Genomic DNA, 24,616 nt, shown 5'->3' on the forward strand with positions numbered 1-24,616 from the left:
AATGATGCACTGATATAAAGATGTGTTGCAGAGAATGCACAAACACTTGATTTTTAAATGATAAAAATAGAACTGGACCAAGAAGCATGATAGAGGCGATTCACTAGCTTTCTAGAGTGCAAGTGTGACTATAATATTACTGAGTGGCTCAAAATCCTAACACCAATATGGCTTGTACTCCAAAATGTAATATACGAGAGATGTTCATGAGCTTACGAAGTCCCCTCCTCACCAGAAAAATGTACAGTCCTCCTTCAAATAATTAAAAAAAATATATATATATCTATATCTATATCTCTCATCAAAAATTCAGCTTCGTATACTGCAGAAATATGGATCTGTCCCTAAACTTCTGGAAAGTCTTGTACTTCATTTACACCCTGTTCTTCCCTGTCAGTGTTTTGTTTTCCATCTCAAAAAATACTAGGTTTAGAATAGTTTATCTTGACTCTTTTAGTGTAGTAGTATGGTTGTAGCATCCTAAACAGAAATTAAGAGGAACTTCTCAGCACTTCAGCAATGCACTATTTTAGTCTCCTTAACTCATCATATGTACAAGCATATCATTTTATAAGGTTCAAAAAGTATAACATAAGATAATCAAATGTGTGCGTAAAACTACTGTAAGTATTTTGTTTTCTAAAGATCCAAAGTATTTGCTTCTAGCCATTGAAAGACAAAGTGCAAAACTAGTGTGTAACAAATACAATTGATATCCTATTTGAAAACTGTGCTACTGTACAAGAGAATATTTTACTAGAGAAGTTTACTAGTACTATTTCTACTAGAGAAGTTTTAAAAGATGCTTAATTCTAGTGCACACACTCTTGCTTTGTCACTTGTTTAGCACCACTGACGTGCTGATAGTTGTTTTTTTTTTTTTTTTTTTTTTAAGCGGGTTGTGTTTTTAAAATTGTAATTATGTATTTGAAAGCCATTGACTCAGTTTTTTAAAAAATACTGATTATTTTGATCTGTCTGGACCACATGTATTTGTTAGTATTAAACACCAGTATTAGGTGTTAAATATGGAATTGTGGAAAAATCCAGAAACTATTATTTCCTTGGTTCATATTAGTGCAATTCTCCTTTACATTAATTTGTTTAATGAAGTAGGTCTTAAAAAAATATACCGGTGTCCTGTCCAACTGTGAAATGTTTTATTTTGAGTCATACATTCTGTAAATTAATAGAAAGTTGCCAATGCGTTACATCGACTATTGTGTCTTCCAGGGACAAATATATAAGGTCATATGAAAGTTTAGTAAATTAGTTGGCTAAATATGAGTACATTCCTTCTGAACGTGTTTTTTTGTACTCAGGCCAATTTGATATAATTATCTTTTGTTAACATTGAGAACTGAACATAGCTAACCTGCTGTAAGTGGACTGGGATTTGAAAAAGCAGAAACCATTTTTCCTTAGATGCATTTTGAGAAAAGGATTTGAATGAATTGATACTTCATTTTTATTAAATGAAGTACAGATTTTACAACTGTAGTCATTCTGGACTGTTTCAGTTAACTGTTCAAGTAGACTGTATAATGCAGAGCTCAGTCATTTTGTCAGTAGGGTGGCCATTTTGTGCTGTTCTCCTCCATTACACAACACTGTAAGGAGCCATTTTATGCTACAGCAATCTAGAATTTTTATAAAATGTGTATGCTTACACAAACATGTACATTCAATTTGAGACCATACACAGAAAAGTTGGTTAAAGCTGAAATTGCATCTTTAGCTATTTTAAGTATTGAAGCACAGTTTAATAATAATAGTGCCTCCACTTACCCTTCACAGATATTAACAGATTAAGTATTGCAACACGTATGCATTCTCACCATATCAAAAAACAAACTGCCTTTCTTGTTCCTAGTTAGAATTGTGTGATCTGCAATGCGTAGGTGCATCAGGGTGATGTAATGGGATGCAAACACATTGATTTTTTTTGGGGGGGGGGGGTTAAGGGAGCCATTTTCATTTTGCATTAGTTTTCCCATGTGTGTTGCCTGTAAATTCTCATCTTATGATATGAGAATTCAGGCATGTTGTTTTTACTTAGATTTAATGGATTGGATAGCTTTTGTAGACCTGTACTAAAAATGTATTATTTGATGGACTGAGCCTATAGGAACTCCTAAGTCTAATTATCCAGCTGCATATCAGAGTCAAATCTTTGAGAGATTCACGTTTTTAAAAGAAGGCAAGTGTGCGACGACAAATTTTGAAATTAAATAACTGGGTATCTTTTTAAATTTGTGTCAATGTTCATATTATGAATTAATATCCTACAAAAGGGGGAGGGCAAGTGGAAGGGGAGAACTAGAGCAGGGGTTCCCAAACCTGGTTCGTGGCTTGTTCAGGGTAAGCCCCTGGCAGGCTGCAAGACTTTGTTTACCTGAGCGTCCGCAGGTACGGCCACTCGCAGCTCCCAGTGGCTGCGGTTCGCCGTTCCTGGCCAATGGGAGCTGTGGGAAGCGGCCGTACCTGCAGACACTCAGGTAAACAAAGTGTCTTGCAGCCAGCCAGGGGCTTACCCTGAACAAGCCGCGAACCAGGTTTGGAAACCCCTGAGCTAGAGGGATGTGGGTGTGTAGTAGAATTTGGGGCACAGGAAGGAGAAACTAGGGTCTGCACTTTGGCTGCTTTATACTGCGTTGGTGACGCAAAACAACTGTTAACCCAATTTAACTGGCCAATATTCTGTGGCTGTGTTTTGCTGCAATCGCATAAATCAGACAGAGCATAGCAGAGCATCTGCCCCTTAAAGTTAACACTTTAAAAATGACCATAAGGCTTATACTACTTATCTTCAAATCATTAGAAATATCACAGTCGCATTCACCTTGACTTTCACGTTTACTGTTCATGGGGCAGAGGGAGAAAATCCATCTTTAAAAATCAGTTTAATCTAATCTGTGACCACAAATGTTAAAATACTGTAATAATCATATGATTATTGCTTGGGTCACTACTGGACAGAGTTAAGGTTATTTGGGTGCCTTAACTATATATTTTTGGACTCAAGTTTAACTTTTAACTCTGAATTTCCTGGGTTGTAATGCTTGAGGCTTGGGAAAATTACAACATTACTGTATTCTTCTTTACCCTAAACTACTCATAGGGACTCTCAACAGTAACTCCATATTAATATAATTTTTTCTCTGCAAATATGAAAATGAAATTCTCACTTTGGCCATGGCCACACTAGGAAAATGAGTGGTGTTTAAAGTCAATTAATATGCATGTCTTAATTACCATTTTTTGCACTTACTCTGGACAAAGCCATGTTTAAAAGGGTGTGTAAGGATCCAGGAATTAGAACCCAGGTCTGGAGAGCCTGGGACAGCTGTATTCCCACAGTGCCACTGGAAGGCCATGCAAAGGCATAGCCAGGGAGCACTATGGAGAACAGGCGTCTCAGGAAGTACCGCCCAAGAAACCCAGAATGACAGTACCCTGTGGTCCTCTTGATTGGCCAAGCACCTTTTTAACTTAAGGGGTTTCCCCAGGAAGTTGTCTGGGCGACCACATAGACTTCAGCCTGCTTCAGTGCCAGACTCTGCTTGATCTCATGATCTCCAGTCTCCGACTCCAGCCTAACTTTGACTCCGACTACTGCCTCTCGATCCTAGCCTGGTACTGCCTCTGATCTCCAGTCTCTGACCTTGACTCTTCCTTGTGGAAACTGGCTCTTGCAATTCCTTCAACTCCTGCCTGGTGACTACTGTACTTGATGGGCAGACCTCAGCCCAGCTGTGACTGCTAGCCCAGACCATCCTTGCCCTGGTCCCTTACAAAGTGTTAGCTAAGTTAACATGCTTTGAAATACTACTCATTTTCTTAATGACATAGCCTGTGTCTGTTTAGCTGGATTTATTGACTTCTGTGACTTAAATATCTTGCTGAATTCTGGTCTAATCATGTACATAACTTTAAGTACATGAATAGGCTATTTGACTTTACTGTGACTAGACATGATTAATGTTATGCATGTTCTTTGAATCAGGGCCTTTGTATATTTGTATAATATTTTAATCGTGTTAGCTGTATTAGTTCTGCTGTGCTAACAGAGTGAGATGGATTATATTTCTTCTTCTGCATCAACAGAATTATTTCTTGAGTTGTAATTCCAGAGCCAAACAGTTACACCTGTACAAACCTGTTGAACCCATTAAGGTTTCACAGATTTCATTGAGTGAGCATAATTTAAAGACCTTGGTATTGCTTATAATTTGGAACCTTTAATGCTGGTGACTGAGTGAGATGGAAGCAACCTAGCTTGTCCCAGATCCAAAGTTGAATTTGTAAGGTTTATGTTTAGAAAAAAGATACACAATTTATAAAAAGAGCACATTTGATGATCTTGAAATCTTTGAGAAAACAATAAACATGGAACCCTATTTCAGGTTGTGTTTCAAAGCAGAAGTGCATACTTAATATGTGTAATCTGAATAAAATAAAATCCTAATGTTGGGGTCTGAAATTTCTCACTGCTCTGTGTCTGAAACAGAAGGTTCATAACAAATGTTGACACTTGGCTACACTGATATGAATAGGCAATCATTCAAAATGCTGATTGTTTCCTGTTTACAAACTACTGTAATGTCGGTTAGAATTGCAGGTGACTGTTAGTGGGGAGAAGGTTTGAGTACTTGCATGGAATTAATTCAGTCTCTCTGTTTGAACAAGTTTGTTTTCCAGGATTCTTGTTTTCTATTAGATACAGAGTTACAAAACATATTTGTAGTTATCCTCTAATAGTGTATAATCTAATCAAAGCTGCTAATTGAGCTAGGTTGACTCAGTTATTTATATATGTATGTGTATTTTTATTGCATTGCAAGCCATGCCACTGTGCATTTCCCTTTTTCTCTTGTTTTAACCATATAGCCTAGTTCAACATTCTGGGTCAGTACCAAATACTAATTTTGGTGCTGATGAGCACAGGCGGCATCTGTTGCTGGAATGATTAACTAATTCTGAAGTCACCAGCTATCACGGGCAACAGAAACATCCATAATGTGTCATACATGGTATCATTTCAGAAAAAGAGATAATGAGCTTCATGATCTTCCAAAAAGAATCCCAGCATGCATTATTTGTGGTGGATAGTAGAAAAAAACGTTTGATTTTTCCTTTTCCTCAAGATGAAACCCTATAATGAAAACTGCTAATAATGGCCATTCTATTTGTATGGCTGTTGCAGGTGTCTGCATAATGGAGTGACGTTATTAGGGAGGAACTCTTGTAGAACTGAGACTTTACTGGCTGGTACTCCAAGTGATTGTGATTTGTAAGGGGCCTTTAACATGGTACAGGTTCTCCTTTAATTCTAGTTGTGTTGAAATACTTTATAAATATTCACTTTTTTAAGGGTACGTCACTGTAGTTTGTCCCCCCTCAAGAACTGCTTCATATGGAGGGGAGCCTATTGGAATCCTTCCTGCAAATCATTCCACCTGGAAAGGTGTTACACCTTTATATCCTATTTTTGACATCACAAAAAATTTGCTAGTTTTATATATTAGTTTGGTATTTAATTTCTTGCAAAGATTTTAGGTGCCTGATGTGTGGAGTTTTTGAAAAGTGCTCTTCTGGTTAAATTTTTGGTTTACAGAATGAACTTCCGGTTTCAGATGTGGTAACTGTTGTACCATGTAGCTAGTTTTCCCAAATATTTCTGTAATGTTGTGGTGGTGATGATGATATTGCATAAAAGCTATAATGGCCTGGAGCAGATTTCCATTTTTTTTTTAAAGACTGAAACGAGGCTCCTTTTGAAGAGTATTCCCTAATGTCTGTCAGTCTGTGCATGATTTGGCTCTATTTTTGTAGCTTTTAATATGTGGCATGGACTTAAAGCTGTCTGGAATCAGGAAGGATTTGGAGTACGTAATATATATCCTGAGCCACAGACTGGTTCACAGACATAACAAGACTGTCTTCATGCCTCACGTTTTCTTCTTTATATCACTTGTACTCTGAGAAGCTGCAGTAATTTTGCAGCATGTGTATTAACCATTTTCTCCCCTCTCCCCCCGTGCCTGTACTATTTCTTGCCATGTGGTAAAGAGGGAGGTGCTTTGCTACATAAATGTTTTATCCACTGCTGAGTGGTCACTGTGTGGCTTATCTTGAGTGCAGCCATTTTAAACACCTTTTGAGTTCAACTGAGACAGTACAGTCTCAAAATGGCTGACGAAGTATTCTTTGCAGCAGTTTAGTCTGACTATGCAAATGAGCAAGTGCTGGAGTCACATGCTTCAGATTTAGAGGTAAGAAACAGTTCTGCTTTTCTGAGAAACAATTTCAAGATATATTTACAACTTTGATGTTTTGGGGGGAACTAATTCTGAGTTGTGTAGGTGTATTTTCCTTCCCCCGCTAATTTTCTTTGAGCAGGAAATCCATGCACACTTCAAGAGTTAGGTTAAATGTAAATAGTACCTCACGAGCATTATGGGGGTGGGACTGGTGAGGTCAAAGGTCATATCACTGCAAATGTATTAAACTGATTGTTTACCAACGCCCTGAGTTGTCCTATTTCATCTGAGTTTGTAGCCAGGCCAAATGTCCCACATTTTTGCTGGCCTTCTCTGGTGAACTTAAAAAATTATGTAGCATATATGAATAAAAATAACTCCCATGGAAACTTTGTGAAATCAGGATGTTAGATCAGTAATGCATTCAGTAACCATATTATTTCCAGTATGCATGTTTTCTTTTCCTGAAACACTCAAGAAATTCAAAATTTAAAACGTCCGCATAATATGCGGATAGCAGCATGTTTTTAAATAGTGAATATTTTTTTGGTAGTAACTATTTGTAATTCTAAGACAATAACCTACAGTATGAAAACACAAGAACAACACTGGACATGAAAGTTAAAGATATACATTCCTTTTTTCGTTTGGTATATTTTCACTCAACTCTGAATTTAGAAGGGTTAATAGTTTCACATGGCTTAGCATTCTCTTGTCTCTTTGACTAGATATAGACTATTTAATTAATCTAAGTGCCCTGGGGCATGGAGGTAAGGGATAAGTGGCTATACATATGCACAAGTAGAGTACTACTTTTTCTATTGTTTTTCCACTACACAGGCATCATCCTCTTCCTCCCCTTAGATTTTCTAGCACTGGCAAGTACTGACCTTAGCTATCTTAAATTCACCATGTGTTTTTTTTTTTTTTTTTTTTTTTTTTAATAAAAAGCATTTGGTAATAGGAATAGCATCTTGACATCCTCAAGCAGCACATCAGGACCTCTCTTCCACCCACCCTCCAAAAAGGGAAAACAGATCAGGACAGACACCAAACAATTTCCTAATCTGAAGCTGATACTACATTAATTATTTCTTTTTGTGTGAAGTCTTTTTAAAAATATTAAAATCCTGGGAAAGGACTTGATTCTTTGTCTATGAATTTAATTTTGTCTGCCAGCACATATCCTATAACTAATAAATGAAATATGGCCTGTGTGGTTTAAAAACAAAACAAAAAAAACTATACATGCTTGCTTATACATACTGATTTTTAATGGTTCTTTTGGGATTGATGAGAATAGGTTCAGAATAGTGCGGAGGGTGGGTCTCCTAAAAACTAGGTGTGCATCTTTGTGTTTACGATAACAGTAGATATGTTTTTTATTAAAATGTGAGAATTTGAATGCAATATGGTTGCTTGTGCTGAATAAATCTTTCAGTAATTAAATGCATGCATTGATCACTGTGTGCGTGGGGAACTTTCAGAGAAATAAAGGTCTATCATATGGGGAGATTGTTTCCTATATTCAGGAAATGGAACTGAAGCAGTTAATATTCCTGGTACTGTATTATTATTATTATTTATTAATTAATACTGCCTTAGTTTTATTCATTGGCCTTGACTGTTTCAGTTGTTTTCAGTGGTATTTATTGGTTGACTAGCTAGAATAGTTAAGATATTAAATGCTTTGGGATTCTTTCCAGAATTCTTACTCAAATCTCTGAATTTTTCCATCACTCCATTTATTTTCCCAAATATATATATATATATATATATATTATTTTGTATATTCATCAAATTTAGTATTTGGTTACCTTCCCTCTTGCCGTAAGCCAGTGGGGTTCCTTCTTTCCCATCCTCCACACAGGTGCATTTCTGGTTCTCTTCAAAATGTGCAGATCAGTCATTTTGACCCAGCAGAATCTTTTAAAAAGTCTCCTGAGGTTTCTATGTTTTTAAAGCAGTGTGATTGCATTACTGATTAATCCAAATGCTAATGCCCGATATTGTCCAAATCAAAGGGAGAAAATTTTATCATATCTCTCAGCATATCTTTAAATTGAAATAATACTCTATTTTGCAATAACTGGGGGAGATGATGACTTTAGGTACAAAAATCTCTCTAGCAGCTGCCAGGTAATGCAGACAGGAAGGGGAGGAGTTCTGAAGGTTTTTATTTTGTAAAATTCTCAGATAATTCTAATTTAATTATCAAGTCTGCTGTACCTGTTCTGTTTCTGATTGACGTTAACCCTTGCTGTGCTATGTTCCATTGTGAGTGCAGACAATGAAAGGTGTTACTATACTCATCCTACGGATATACTGAGGTGGGTGATTCTATGCTCTCTCTTCCTGTTGTTCTTCATAATAATAGTAGGCACAGTGTAAGTGCACTTCATATGAGGATTTTGATTCCCCTTCAAAGAGCTTAATTTAGTCCATCCCACAACTTCCCTGTGGTGCAGGTAAATTAGACCCATTTTACAGATGATGGGGCACAGAGAACTTGCCCAGGGCCACACAGGAAATCTCTTGGCTTCCCATTCTTTGCCTTAACCATTTAAGCTATCCTTCCTTTTCCTCCTTCTGTCCTGTTCTCCCTTCTTCGTTGGTGTTTATACGTTGCTTTGTTTTGGGTCTCTTTGCCCTCCTGCAAGGCCATTTTAGAAGCAATATCTTTCTTCCAAGCGCTGCAGGAAATGACTTGCTCATCAGGAAGCCTTAGACAGATGGTTTTTGTGGGTTCTTTTTTTAAAGTGGTTTTTGGAATGTTTAAAATGTTTGTTACAGCTTGAACTGCTGTTACATATAATGCAAATATCCTCATTTTCAGGGTCCTGAGCGTTCGAGTTGTTAGGTGTTAATACTGCTGGCTAGTGGTCCCACAACTACCTTTTCATGAACAATGTTTTTTTATTGGGGGAAGGAAGCAAAAATAATTGGTTCATATTCACGGGGATAAAGCAGTTAATACTTAATTGGGGTGAAAGTGCGTTCTTTTGGTTAATTTTAGAATTAATTGTGTTTATAGTTTTACATGAATCACTAATGGTAGTGTTAAAGATATAAGAGTTTCTAACAGGTGAATACCAGTTTTTGTTAACTGAATGATTGCTGTACATTTCAAATATGATGTTATCAGTGGGGCTTTGTTAGTCTCTGCTGATCGTTCTTGCACTTCTGGTGTTGCATCATTTTTTCCATTTGAGCCTTATGGCGTTCTAGAGGATTGACTTTGGTGCTGACACAAAGTAAATCTGGAAGATAGACTCCTGAGACTGCGCTCTTGCTAGTAATAAATATGAATTTCTGGGAAGAGTGCCAAACGATCATTGGCAAAGAACTTATACTCATTTAGATTTCTGAAGTTGCTTTCCAAAGAATTTTACTAGCAGAAAAAAATTATAATCTGCATTTACATGGAAACTTTATGCTGATATTTGGATTCATTCATTTCTGAACCTTACTCTCACTTGGAACTGTTTTAACACGTCTTGTTTGTTTTTTATTTTCCTCTGAAAGCCCAGAATTGTTTCAGTTGCCACAGCTGCATCTTCTCATTTTCAGTAGATGTTTTGGGAGTAAATAATCTCAGGCTGGATTCAAACTGAACTGGAATGGGCTCTTAATGCTGCAGTCCCTAATGCACATAAATCACTCACTCTCAAGCTGCTCACTTCTTGGGTACTTCAAGGAGTAGCAACAACTGGTTGCAAAGCACATAGAATTGTTTTGAGATTTTAATATTTAATCTCATTATGATTGTGATTTCAAAGTTAAATTGGCCCATTAGAATTTATAATTGATGAAATTTTATTAAGATTTCTCAAGAATTCCGTGTCTTAAAGAGAGTTATGAGTTTGTCAAGTGTTAGTTTTTCTGCATCGTCTTTATTTGTAGGATTAGACCTTTTTACACTTTTCTTGTATACATTTAATAAAGGATGAAGCTCCAAATGTAAATTTGAACGGAGTGAAACAAAGATGCTTCTGTAAAGCTGGTGAGGGGGCACAGTAAAACTGAGAATTGCTCTTTAAGCACAAGGTGAGGGAGCACAATATTAATTATGACTCTTGGGTCACAGGCTAGCAGCACTTGATCCAATAATAGCTGACTTTCACCTCTCCTACGGGAGGAAGCTGGCTATTGCCTACCTTCCTTCTGAAGGTACAACCCTATGCAGTGAAATAAACCACACAGGACCAAATAAGTATATGCTTTTATAGACCTTTCCAGATTGTAGAGATCAGTAGTTTTCTTTCTCTTTCTAAAACCAGAGAGAGGAAGTATGGGGAAATGCCAGTCTTTTGGTCATGTGATGTGAGAATAATTGCTATTTGGTGCTGTAAAGATGAAGTTAAGTGAGAGTCTGATTTTTAGAACACCAGTCCAACAATTTTTCCTCTCAGCTTTTTAAAACAAAATTTAAACCACTAGAATTGACCTACCTGTGTCAGGGTCTATTTTTAGATGTTTGTGGTTTCTTTTTTTAAATCAAGACATATTTACTGAATAAATGTTTAAACTGAAATTTTGACACAAACCCAAAGTAAATTATTTCTAATTATTTTCTTAATAAGCAAGCTATTCTTCCTTAGCAGAATGTCCTGCATCTTTCTTCTGAATGTACACACGATAGCAGCATTTGCTTTTCATGGGTATCCTGTCTCTCCAGTTTACATTTTTGCTGGTAAGGCTAAAGAAGTTATTTATTGGTTTTTAACAAAACCTACCCTTCATTTTTTGAACACAATATATCTGCTGGTTTTTAGGTGATCCTATTTTTAGATTAGGAAAGTGTGTGTGTTTTAGGGGGAGAGTTCCAAGTTTAACCTGCATTAAAAATGCAAGTGTAATAAAAGCTTTTCAGGTGCGTGTGCTAAGCAGTACGCCCTAAATAGGAAGACGAGGAGGAAAAATATTTCGGCTTTTTTACTAATAGAATCCCTGGGGGATTTATGAGTGAATAATCTACTTTTTAACTTACAGTACATGTGCTCTAAGTTGTATTCGTCTCATACAAAACTAAATTTTGGAAGCAACTACAAAAACTACCTAGTTTAGTTTAGCTCTTTTAAATATTGGTTACTTTGCTTTGTATGAGAAACACAGATGTTGCCACAGCGATGTGGGATTTAACAAGTTCTCTAGCTGTTACAGTTTTACCCTTTTCATGGAAGCAGTTTATAATGCCTTTTAAAACTTAGTTGGTTTGTTTCTGAATACTCAACCAGCTGTTTCTGCTTTCCTTAACCACACTGTGTATCTGAAAACCTACTTAATCACAACTAGTTGAGCACTTAACTGGATGCAGCAAGGAGTAGAAAACAACTTAAAACCAAGGGAGTGCCCTTGACTTTGTTCCGAATGTTCTGGAATCAGGGTGGTGCCTTTTTTAACACAACAGATGGATTTTTTTGGGCTGTCTGCAATCTCTGGCACTGAATTTCAATAGAGGAATGGAGCTAAGATTCTTAATACAAACCAGCTAGAAAACACAGGTGGCCTTGTTTCATAATAGCTGTTTTTTGTTGTGCTGGGAACCTTACTAGGATGTTACTGTCTATACATCTGGTTGTAGTGCAAATTTACTGTATGTGGGAAATGCAAGTTTATATTTTTAGCAGCATTTGGTGCCCTTTATCTAACAGGAATAGGAATCACAAGGAGGCTGTATATCTTCTGATTTGCTCTGCAAATGACAAAAGAACCACTGAAAGAAATATACCATACAGCATTTGGAAGTGCTAATAAATACAGATTTTGGCTGAAATAGAATATAAATTCCAGGATTTTCTCAGAGGTCAAAGCAAGCTATTACCAGGTCTCTCATGTGGTTTATTGGTTAATGGGAGTGATTTAGTCTGACATTCCTCCTGGACAGAGAAAATTTCTTGTCACTGCAGGCTCTGATACCACAGTGAAGGGTGCAATCTCTAAGCACCAAAACAGACTAACTTGGATTACTAGAAGTTCTCAGATAGTTAAACTACATTGTGCTGATGTGAGGAATAAAAAACTTGTATAATGCTGAACTAACTACCTAGAACCAAACCTAAAGCAAAATACTCTTACAGTGGAAAGAGACTATAAAACATTTTGCATTTCTGTAGTGGCTATAACCTAGAGACATTAAAAAAGAAATAAGAAACTGGAGAGAACAAAGGGAGATAAGTGGAGCAAAGCAGACTTTCCTGCCCTGGAGTGAGTCTGGTGTTGCCTGACTGGAACTGATGAGCAGCACTCCTGTTTGCTCATTTGTGTGTCTTTTCCCACAGATGTGCCATTAACTGGTGCCACATTGCAGTAACACACTCTTGCTAAATATGAAGTCTGTTAACGTTACTGTGGTTTTGCTTTTCATTTTTAGCTGCTGTAAACACTAAAATTGGATGTGACGGTGAGTCTTCTCATTTAAAGAGGCTCACATCAAATGAGACAGGAGGGCATGAAGATCTGATTCATCCCTTTCCCAAACAGACACCATTTATGAAAGCAAAACATGAGTTTTGTGTGTTCAGAAGGTACAGCAACTAAATAGAAGTGTTCTTAAGAAATATATATAATTGAATTATTAATACTCCTGGGCTTTGATTGAAAGGAGGGAGAAATTGTATTGAATTAACCATTTGGCGTTGGAAAGATGGTGAAATACAGATTTATATATCTACCAGGTAGCTGTTTTGTTTGAAAAACAGGAAAAGCTAGAGCCCATAGTTATATCTGCCTGATGAAGGAGAAGTAAATGGGGGGAGGGGCTATCTAAATTAAACCAACTGGCCAGACTGGTTACTTGTCAACAGCAAAATTGTATCGGTTGTACTGTGAAACTGGTGACTGATCAGTTATTTTTCGGAGGCTCTGAGGTATTCGGAATAGGAGCTGAGGGATTTAAAAGACAAGCAGTAGTAATACACAGCTTGAGTAAATCCATTTCTTTCAAATATTATTTGGATTACAACTACATACTTACTAAAAGTAAATTGAACTATGGAATGTTAGTTCTGAGCCCCCCTTCATAGGAATAAATTAAAAAATAAAATTGATTAATTAAAACATTGCCTACAAAAGTCTTTTCTATCACAGCTCTATTAAGCTAATTGTTAATCTTATTGTTGGGACTTGGATCTGGACAACTGGTAAACAAATAACTAGACTGTACATTCTAGAACCAGTAGTTGTCTGACTGGAAAAAAGGAAGGCTTTACTCAGCAATATCCTGCTGCAGTTTAGTCATGAAATGAGGCCCCCTTTATGTAAATTTTTACTGGCGCCAGCTAGCTGTAACTGCAGTCTGGCTCAGCTTTGGCAGCAAATAACATCTGTCATGGACTTTCTGTTGCCTGGAATGTAGACATTCTAATTTCTGGACTGAAAGAACGGGGTTGATGGATCTGAAAAGGTATAGAAAAGGCACCTAAATGTAGGTAGGCTTTGAATGTGTGGAAATACAGAGGAGTTTTAGCTCGTTCTTTTTTTAATGTGCTGCCTTGTGCTCTCATAAATTTATGCCTGTTGGTACTACTGTGTGGTATGTGGGAGGTACTTCACTGCACATAGTTGCTGCAGTGCTAATAGTTGGCAGCACAGAAAGCAGTACAAAGAGTTCTGATTCTAGACACTTTCAGTTGCAACATTCATTTTGAGGCTGTAGTGTGCTTGTTTAGTGATCTTCAGTGATACTCTCTTGATGTATTCACGTGACTAAGTGTGGGATATGAGCATACTTTACTGAACAGACATGGATCACTAACTGAAAGGTAGTGCAGTAGCCCACGCGCTGTCTCACCTACAGTATTCCTGCTTGTGTGTAAATGAAACAAGATTTTATTCTCAAGATGGCCGACCTGGAAGTCTACTTGTAGCTTTGATATTTATGCAAATGAGCTAAATGCCTGTGGCTTATATAGAGGAGGAAGTTCATTTCACACATATCAAGCGTTCTCCAGGTAAGAGAAGCAGCTCCTTCTTTGCCCTGATCTTTCAGAGGCCTGCCAACTTCCTTTTTCCACTTGTGTTTTTTTTATTTTTTATTTTTGGCAAAATGCCAGGGACACTAAGCATAGTTTTGAGACTTACATGTAACAAATGTGTGTGGTTTTTTTTGAGAGACTGGAAGTCAAGCTTGTTTTATTTTAATATAATTTTTTATGTTTGGCTTATTCTTGCTGCAAGGAGAGTAGTTTGTAGTTACCATAAAATGCTTTCATTGGGGAGTTGAACTAAAGGCTTTAAAATATCCCAGAAAACACACAGATGCCACTTTTACTCCTTTGTGTGTGCTTCAAGTGTGTGTGTATATATGTGTGTGTGTATATATGTGTGTGTGTGCGTATATGTGTGTGTATGTATGTGTGTGTGTGTGTGTGTGTATATATATATATATACACAATGTGTATATATATATTTTGCTAGCACTTTGCTTTCTCTCTACAGTGACACCAACTGATGCATGTGGAGGCATGACATTGTTGCAAACTTTCTCCCCTTTTATAGGATTTACGTTTCAGAAACTTAAATCTGCTAGTGATATTTTTTAACTTGCTGGGTGTCATGAGATATAATTGCACCTCCTACATTTAAAAACAAACTGCTTCTGGTTTAAATTCTCTTCTATAGGTGCTGGCAAAACTGATCTTTAAGATATTGTACTCTGAACTGTCATCTGTGAATGTCATGTACACATGTGAGTTTGTATCTGTCCCAAATGAAAGCACTGTATGTGTATTTGTAAATAGGCAAAGTAAACAAATTATAATAGGATGTTTGCTTTCTATCTTTCTCCCCATCAGTGGTATTGACAAAAGAAACTAGCTGCTATACACCAAACACACTTTAACAGTCAGAAATATTCTTAATTGCAATTTATACTGTGTATGGATGCACCTATAGAACTCTTAGCATCTCTTCAGTGTATATGTAAGAACTGTGTTTGGCAGATATGTGCCAGTTCTGCATGTGAATACGCTTATATTGCCTCTTGCCTGATGAGACAGTAGTGCTGAAGAAGGTTTCAAGCTGTGCCAGAGATAGGGAAGATAGGGAGTATGACCAAGGAACATGAACAGCGCTAGGGAAAAGAGGTGAGAAGGAATTGATGAGACTGAGGGATGTGAACAGGGCCAAAGAAAACAAGGGAAGGGGCTCCTTAAAGGAATAGACCAGGAATTGAAAAAGAGACAGGGAAGAATGGAACTGGTCAAGGGAGCTGATCAGGACTAAGAGAAAGTCAGGGGGAGCTTAATTGAACTGAATTAAATTGGAGGGGAATTGGGGGAAGGCTGCGAGCTGCATTCCGCAAGTAATAGGATGGAGTAGAACGAAGAAAACTGGAGGGCAGTGACTAGATAGGACAGTTCTGAAGTACGGTGTTAGTAGAGACCAGGAAAGACGATTCAGTCATGCTAGAAGGGTGCATTAGAACTGGATAACAACAAGGAGGGGAAAATTCGCTCAGAGAAATTAATAAAACTGAGAACTTGAAAGTGGTGAAAGATGAATAATAAAATATACTCCTGGGGGGATTGGGGAAGGAAGAAAGTTTTGAACATCAACATTTTGGACTAACTACAGATTGTATTTTATATACTTCAGCACCAAAATCTGCAACAGTTTTTCTTACTAAAAAGAAAAGACTTTATTATGGACCATAGGTTTGCTTGCCTTCTGTTATTTCAAAAACTTCTTAGTTTGTAATTGTGTGTCAGGTTAAAAATGTATTAAAATAGTAGAATGACTCCATAATCTCAACATTGAGAGTTCTTAACAAGTTTTAGTTGAACAAAAAGCCACAGCCAAAGTTGTGCTCTTTTCTCAACTAACAGCACTTCCTGGTTCATTGGTAAAATGGAGGCAGCAATTTAGAAATAATAAAGCACTATATAACAAATGGATTGGAGGGGAGCAGGAAGGAAAGTATATATGAATCGATATGAATTAAAAATTATGAAGTGTAGAAAATTGATAAGGGAAGTTAGACATCAGGGAGAAATTCATGGCTGGCAGGGCTAAGTATATTTGGAACAAAAGAAATCCTAGCAATGGTTTAGACCTGTTACTAGATGAAGATGGTAAATTATGCAGTAAGTTCAGAAGTGTTAAATAAATATTTCTGTTCTGTATTTGGACAAACTGAGTGGGGTATTCATATCACATATGTTGAAGTGCCTTGCAGTCCATTAGTCACTGAGGATGTTAAACAGCATCTACTAGAGATTTTTAAAGGCCTGAGGAACTTGCACTCAAGAGTCTTTGAGAGTAGGCTGAGGAGATCTTTGGCCCACTGATAGCTTTCAGTACATCTTGGCATACTGGAGAAATTGTGGAAGAATTCTGAAAGTTTGTTGTGGCAGTATTCAAAAAGTTAACCTGATATCAGTGCCAGGCAAAATAATGGAGAAGCTGATACGGGATTCGGTAGATAAAGAATTAAAGGATAGCAATATAATTAATGTTAGTCAACATAGTTTTGTGGAAAATAGGTCATGTCAAACAAACCTGATTGTGTTCTTTGAAATTACAAATTTGGTTGATATATGTCACTGCCTAGATGTAATAGACTTGTGTGAGGTGTTTGACTTAGTACTGCATGACATTCTGATTAAAAAAAATTAGTACTATACTATATAAATACTTCACACATTAAGTGGAGTAAGAGATCTGAAAAAATAGTACTAAATTATAATTGAATGGGTGTGTTTCTAGTTTCAGGGATTGGTTTTAAGGCATGTCTGTTCAACATTTTCATCAATGATCTGGAAGAAAATGTAAAAAAATCAAATCACTGCTGAATAAAATTTGCAGATGACACAAAGATTAATGGAGTGATAAATAATGAGGACGACAAGGCAGTCATACAGATTGAATTTGGCTGTGCTGACATGCAGAGTTATACATCAAGGAATGCAGGCCATACATATGGAGTAGGGCACTATATCCTGGAAAGCAATGACTTTGGAAAGGATTTGGGATTCATAGTGAACAGATAATTCAGCATGAGCTTCCAATGTGATGCTGTGGCAAAAAAGGCTAATGAGATCCTTGAATGTATGAATAGGGGACTAGAGAAGTGATTTTTACCTCTGAATATAGCATGGGTGAGACTGATGCTGTAATACCGTGTCCAGTTTTGGAGTCCACATTTTTAAAAGGATTTTGGAAAAATTGGAGAGGGTGCAGAAAAGAGCTACAAAAATGATTCAAGGTTAGAGAAAATGCCTTACAGATTGAACCCTTTTATCAAAAAGAAGATTGAGATGTGACTTAGTGTATAAGTGCCTTCCCAAGGAGAAAATACCAGGTGTGAAAGGAGTCTCTTAATATATCAGAGAAAGGGTATAACAAGAACCAATGGCTGGAAGCTGAAGCCAGACCAATTCTGTTTAGAAATAAGACACAAATTCGACAATGAGGGTGATTAACCATTGGAACAAAGTACCAGGGGAAGTAGTGGATTCTGTGGCTCTTGGTTTGAAGACATCAAGACTGGATGGCTTTCTGGAAAGTATGTTTGTGTCAAACAAGTTATTGGGCTCAATAAAGGGCTAACTGGGTGAAATTCAGTGGTCTGTGTTGTTCAGGAGTTCAGTCTAGATCAGTGGTTCTCAACCTGTGACCTGCAGGCCACTTGTGACACAATCAGCACACAGCTGTGGCCCATGTGCCATTCTCAGGGTGATTCAGGTAGTATAGATATTGTGTGGATGCGGCCCACAATAGGTTGAGAACCAATGGTCCAGATGATCTAATGGTCTGTTTTAGCCTTAAACACTATGAATCTATAAATAAGTAATTTACTTAATTCTGACAAGAATTAACATTATTCCTTTTCTGCCTGGAGGCAGACAATTCTGTTAAAAATCTGAGCATTTTATATCTGCAAAGTAACACGAAAATTCTTTGGAAAAAATCTGAACTGGAGGCAGCACAGATTCACCAAACTGCCAGTGGGTTAGCTGTGAGAGAGTTAGCAAATGCTATGGTGAGTTAACGTTATGTTGGAGAAGAAGAAACTTTGTCTCCCAAACAGCCGTGGCAAATGACTGTACAAATTCTATATGATGCATTTGATTAAAGTCCGCTCAAGACTTCCACTAATAGAACTCTAGCCATTTTCTCTCTTTTTGTATTAGTTGTCACAGGTTATCTGTAAACAGTGCTTACTTGTGAGGATGTTTAGGCATCACCATATCCAGGGGGAAGACGACAAACTATTATTGACACTTTTAAGATTTTACTACCAGCTTAATAATGTTATTCCTCAGAACCATCTGTAAATTTTCATGTTCTTTTGGCGTCCAATGATGTCCCATTAGAACAGGTCCTTCACTCCTGTTAGAAGGGCGTCCTAACTTTGCCTACCTCCAATCCATTCAGGATACTAGATCCAGAGTGTGACCAGTTATGTGAGTAGGCCAGAAGCCACTTTGGGCAGTTCTACGATTGTCATGAGAGCCATGGAATCCTGAGCTGATCCAGAAAAAATGTACTCTGCATAGGCGTTGTAGTCACTGAAAACATATTCAGCCTCTGAATCTACAGTATCAGCATGCTGAAGAATTCAGTTAGTTGGAGCTTTAGTGCAGTCAATACACCAATATTAACTCCATTTTAATTCCACTCTAAAACTCCAAAGGGGAAAAAAAAGACACATTGAGATCTGATCTTAGGAATAGGAGTCGTCCAATATCTTGAGATCAAATGCACATAACAGAGGCACCTGCTGCCCAAACCCCTCTTCCTCACGTGGCACTATATATCTAGCTGGTGACAGCTGTACCACCCACTCTTTTGGTCTCCAAAAAGCTCTAAGTTTGTTCGCTAAATATTTGGCAGTGATGTTAACATAAGTAAGTTATCAAGGTATCCACATGGACACTTGTTTGGATAGCTGGCTTGTAGGAGCAGTCTGGACAAGAGATCAAGTTGATTGTTTAGTCAGGATGTACCCTATTTCATTCTCTTGATCTGAGAGTAAACCACAAGAAATCTAATCTGCTCAGATGGTAGAAAATTCATGGGGCCTGTTCCAGACTTCAAATCTCTACTTGCTTACTTACCAAAAGACAGTTTTTAGTAAATTCAGAGGTAAATTGTTTCTGTAGAATTCACGGATTCATGACTTGTCGTACATATTAATAAGATTTAACAGATTCATGGTAAGATTCCAAAAAGGTTGGTTTAAAAATTATATACTAGGCAAAACTAGTCAAAAGCCTCTTTAGTTATGACTGTGCCTCAGAAAATCCTGGAGGCTCTGTTGCGTGGGCAATACCCCAGAATATCTGCAAAAGTGCCTGTACTTTTCAACTATTGGCTATAATTGTGACACATACGTCTGGCATTTGGCTGAGGAGCTTTCTTTGATCGTTATGCAGTTCAAGTCCTTAGGAATCGTAAGGTGACAAGGCTTTATATAAGTGATCTAAGGTTGAGGGCAATTTGTGTCTGACTTTCCATGTGAAGGCTAGGACTATAACAGGGTTTAAAAGAGAACTGGATAAATTCATGGTGGTTAAGTCCATTAATGGCTATTGGCCAGGATTGGTAAGGAATGGTGTCCCTAGCCTCTGTTCGTCAGAGGATGGAGATGGATGGCAGGAGAGAGATCACTTGATCGTTGCCTGTTAGGTTCACTCCCTCTGGGGCACCTGGCATTGGCCATTGTCGGTAGATAGGATACTGGGCTAGATGGACCTTTTGGTCTGACCCGGTACGGCTGTTCTTATGTTCATGCTTTCCTCTCTCAAATCAAGCAGATCTGTGCAATTTCTGACAAAAAAACACCTATGCAATGAAATTTATAAAAACTGACAAGGACAAGCTCATTCTCTGCTACTTTATTGAGCAATGTTCAATTTTTTTGAATCATGCATCCTGCATCAAATCATTTCATTTGGAGGTTCATCTCCCCAACAATAACAAAGTCTTAGCTGATGATCTGATTTGAAATACAGTATTGCATGTGAAAGGTTTGTTAAGGTCACTGCTTCCATCTTCAGGTGGTCAGGTAACTCCTCAATTAGACCTTTTTTGCCACAAGAGGCAACATGATGTTCTTTCAGTTCTGTTCTGAAGTTATCTGAGATCCCAACTACTTCATGGATACAGTCCACTGGGATTCAAGCCAAGAATTTTTGTACATCTTTGTTCTTCGATCTCTTTTGCTAAGTATCATCCCAAAAATGAGCCAGAACAAACTGAGATGATACAGGATTAGCTTGTTGGGCATGTCATTTTTGGTTTAGATGTCCTAACATTTGTCTTCAGAGCCTCCATTTCTGTTACTGGGTCTTCTGACACAATAGTGTTGCTACAAGTTTCTGCCAAAAGAAGATGGTGCATAACTGAAAGCAGCGAATTCAGAGGAATTTTTTTCACACATAATTAGACTGTGGAATTCATTGCCACCAGGTATCATTGGGACCAAGATTTTAGCAAGATTAAAAGAGGGATAGGACACTTATGTGGATAATAAGAATTTTCAGAGTTATGATACGTAATTCTAAAAAGAGTTGTGGAATGGATATAAAACCTCATTTTATTGGGTTTAAGCCAATATATTATTATTATTATTGGTAGGATGAGACTTTCATAAGGGTCAAATTATTTTACACTGGTCTTCTGTGGTATTTCTTGAACCTTTCTTTGAAGCATCTGGTGCTGACTATTATTAGAATACTGCACTAGGTGTACTACATTTTTGACAATTCCTGCATCTGAAGAAGTGGGTTTTTTACCCACGAAAGCTTATCCCCAAATAAATCTGTTAGTCTTTAAGGTGCCACCAGACTACTCGTTGTTCCTATAATCCTAAACACCCATGTAAATGAATTGAGCAGTTCACATGACTGAGTTCTCATTTTGTGCTGTGTCCAGATTCAGAAATATCACAGTACATCCATTTACACAAGTTTAATATTTTCAAGTTCTATAAATGTTAATATATGAAAAATATTAACTATACAATTATAAAATCTCATACATTATTCATGAAAGGTTATACTGATCACACACAAATATTCTTCTATACTGTTGTTCACTCACATTCTGTATACTGTAACATTCATAATAGTGACTAACCTTCACAAATCTTTCCTTACAGAAAGTGATTCTAAAACACGTATGAGTAGCTTAAACCTATCCATTCTGAAAATTTTGAGCCAGGAAAGTTTGGATGAAAAATAAACTTGATAACTAAGGCACATTTTCCTTTGAGTGATTTGCCTTAGCATCCTTCTTTCTTTCAGTGTTTACATAAACCACAATTTCTTCTTAAACGATTAGAAAAAAATTGATCTGCAATGGTAATTTTAAGTACAGTAGCTCTGCATCAATTTCAGTTTTCTCTAATGCAACAGATGACATGAAATAAAAATTAAGGTAGTGAGAGAAGATCAAGAAGGACACTCCATTCAGAGTGAAATGTTCCATATGTTCTGAAACCTAAATTTGATACATGCTAAGGAGTTATCCTGTAGAGCATTACTGTTGATAAAAATAGGCCAACTTACCCATAACTCAATTTTCTGGGTTAAATGTCTGTTTAAACCTTCGTCTTTTAATGCCCCCTTCTTTACTGAGAATTTTCTTTCTCCTAACAGTAAATTAGCTTACACTTAAATGGCCAGAAGGCTCAAACACATTCTTAACCATAAAGTCTTCTTAAGCAGTGGTATTAATAGAAAAATGACTTATTTATCGAATGGGCTATTATACCGTGGTCACAGATGTCCACAATGCCAATAACTACTGCCAAAAACACTGAAGTGAAAGTGGTGTTACTCTTTGGGCTACCCTAAGTATGTTATGTACCTAAAAAGTGTGGGCACAAGATCAAACTGTACGATTTTTATTTCACTTTGCCATCTGTGGCTTCCAATTTCTTACATTTTTACAAGTTTCACAGAATTTTTTGAGGAATTGAATTATTAAAATTTGTTCTATATTTCTAATGTATTTCAGGTTCTCTTTTTTAAGACTCCATTCACTTTGAAGCAAACAATTTTGGTTCCTTCACTATGGCTCACAAATCCAGATACAAAAATGTTCCTCTTGCAGGGAGGACTTGAAGATTTTTGCAAAGGCAAAAGAAATCAATTCAGACTCTTCTTATTCTTCACTTAAGGATCTGGAAAAATGGTCCATAATTATCTCAGACAATTGGGTCATTTTACTTGTGGTGGGGAGGTAGTTCAGAGAATTCCAATCTCTACCCTGACCTCTCCAAATCACATTCTTGATTATCAGAAGAAACTGTGTTACCATGCTAACCCATTTGATCAACATTGGTGCCATTTCCTGCATTCACCCAAAATATTACTTCGAAGAGGTAGTGATGGTGGAGTGAGGTGTCCAAGATATTTCATAATTCTCCAATCAGGAGAATTCAGGCTCATCCTGGACTTGAAGTGGATGAATTATTTCATGTAATGAAAATTAATTTAAGATAAAATTCTTCTTCTCGGTCCTACCAGCAGTATACAAACATAATTTATTTGCCTCAGTTGATATCAAGGACTCTTACTTAGATTACCACTGCTGAGTCTGATCAGTGGTGCCTTTTGAATAACTAAAATTGAGGTAGAATCTCCATGAAATTCCCTTCTGCTTGGGAACGGTTACCTATTCTTGGAACCAGCCAAAAAATAATCACAAAGGTCAAACTAGAGCAACATTCAGGGTTGATTTATTGGCATCCCTTACTTGCGCAATTATACTCTCTCACACAACACATTCATGCCAGCAGGCTGCAGACACGGATACTGGTTTCTATTTCACAGGTGGCTGAGGGTGATCAGGCGACAGCTGCCCAGAGATCGGCTGCAAGGGGGCATCTGGCTACAGGAACCATCAAGATAATGGCAAATGTTGAAGAGAAAAGAAGATATCCCATACTTGGGGGGTGGGCAGGAATGGCTGACGCAAAAAAACAAATGGAATTTGAAGGTGTTCTTATTCATTATGAGATACAGGAATTGGGTCTCCCTCTGCTAGTGTTTTAGACTTGAACAGCGCTTATTGGAATTCTAATTTCTCAATAGTGTGTTTTTCTGTGAATCCAGTTCATCTTCAGAACTTGCCAGTTCTGGCCTTACTGTCCTCAGAAGAAAGTGCTTCACAAAACATTTTACAAAAGGTTGTCAAGGTTAACACCATTGTTTCCTTATTGGCAACTGTGGTGCTCGGAAATGTCCTTCTCCAACAGCCCCTGAGCTTCCTTGTTGGGGGAGATAGACAAACCAATTTTCGTCCCTTTTTTTTCCCCTCCTTTAGCCCAACTTTCTATTTCCTTTATACTTAAGATTCTTTCACCCTTGGTAGACGTAATTGCTGGTTAAGCCTCCCACTATACCAGTGGCAGCCACATCATGCAAATCTTGCCTATCTGTTTCCTGTGATATGGAAAAAACAATACACTCTGCTAGTGCACTTTGAGGGTATTTTGGCAGGTATTAAAGGAACTTCTTGGCTGGGTAGATTATCGTCTTGCATTTGAGCTTGAATAGTTCTCAACTGGGAGCTGGAAGAGAAGTTGTCAGAAGCAGCACTAGGCATCAAAAGTAGTATCTGGGCTGGTTGCAGTTACTTAATGGAAAGACCAGAGGAAATAACGTACTGTGTGTAATGATTTTGCCACATCCCAGGAAAAGATTAGCAAGTAAAGAAGTATTTTTCAAGTGTCTAGAAATATTGGATCACCACACTCACCTCCACAAATCCAGCAACCACCCCAGGCACACCAAGAAATCTGTTATCTACAGCCAGGCAGTCAGATACTACAGAATGTGATCCAAAGAAAGTCCAGGATACACCCCTAAACACACTTAAAACTGCCCTCACTGAAAAAGGACACTCTATCAGAGAAGTAGATTGCATCATGGAATGCGGGCCACCCAAATACCCTGCGAGAATCTGCTTCAATACAGAAAAAAGAAAACAACCCACTGACCCCCAGCTGCCACCTGTCAACCCACATTTGAAGCCATATGGGATGATATCAAACAGTTACCACCCATATTTGATGGGGACCACATCCTGAAAGAACCCCCTCTTTTGGTCTTCAAACAATCTCTCAACCTCACCAAACTCCTCCTCAGAAGTAAGCTCCCCACAGACCAGGACACACCAACTCAAAGCAGCACCAGACCCTGCCAAAACAACAGATGCAAAACCTGCAGACATATATTCAATACTATGATGATCAATATCCCCCACAACACAGCTTTCAAGATCGATGGATCCTACACATGCCTATCACATGTGGAAAGCAACGTAGGGTCCTGTGGCACCTTTGAGACTAACAGAAGTATTGGGAGCATAAGCTTTCGTGGGTAAGAACCTCACTTCTT

The 24,616-nt window shown here is 37.6% G+C and overlaps 1 protein-coding gene across 7 annotated transcripts in view; it reads left to right on the forward strand.

Moving 5' to 3' along the window:
• ATF7IP (activating transcription factor 7 interacting protein) overlaps positions 1-24,616 on the forward strand; it is a 168,919-nt gene that overhangs the window by 6,483 nt on the left and 137,820 nt on the right. Inside the window, exon 1 of one of the 7 annotated variants that reach the window (XM_034774695.1) lies at positions 6,196-6,275. The exons of 3 other annotated variants lie outside the window; for them this stretch is intronic. Coding sequence is in view for 2 of the 4 variants with exons in the window: in XM_034774635.1 (XP_034630526.1) it covers positions 13,655-13,668 (14 nt within the window). In the remaining 2 variants the exon portion in view is untranslated. Of the gene's footprint in view, positions 1-6,195; positions 6,276-13,561; positions 13,690-13,825; positions 14,216-24,616 lie in introns of those variants that run through there. 3 more of the 7 variants (XM_034774635.1, XM_034774643.1, XM_034774670.1) reach the window with 3 other exon arrangements.

The sequence above is a fragment of the Trachemys scripta genome, chromosome 1 (assembly GCF_013100865.1).
Source record: "Trachemys scripta elegans isolate TJP31775 chromosome 1, CAS_Tse_1.0, whole genome shotgun sequence".
NCBI lineage: Eukaryota > Metazoa > Chordata > Testudines > Emydidae > Trachemys > Trachemys scripta.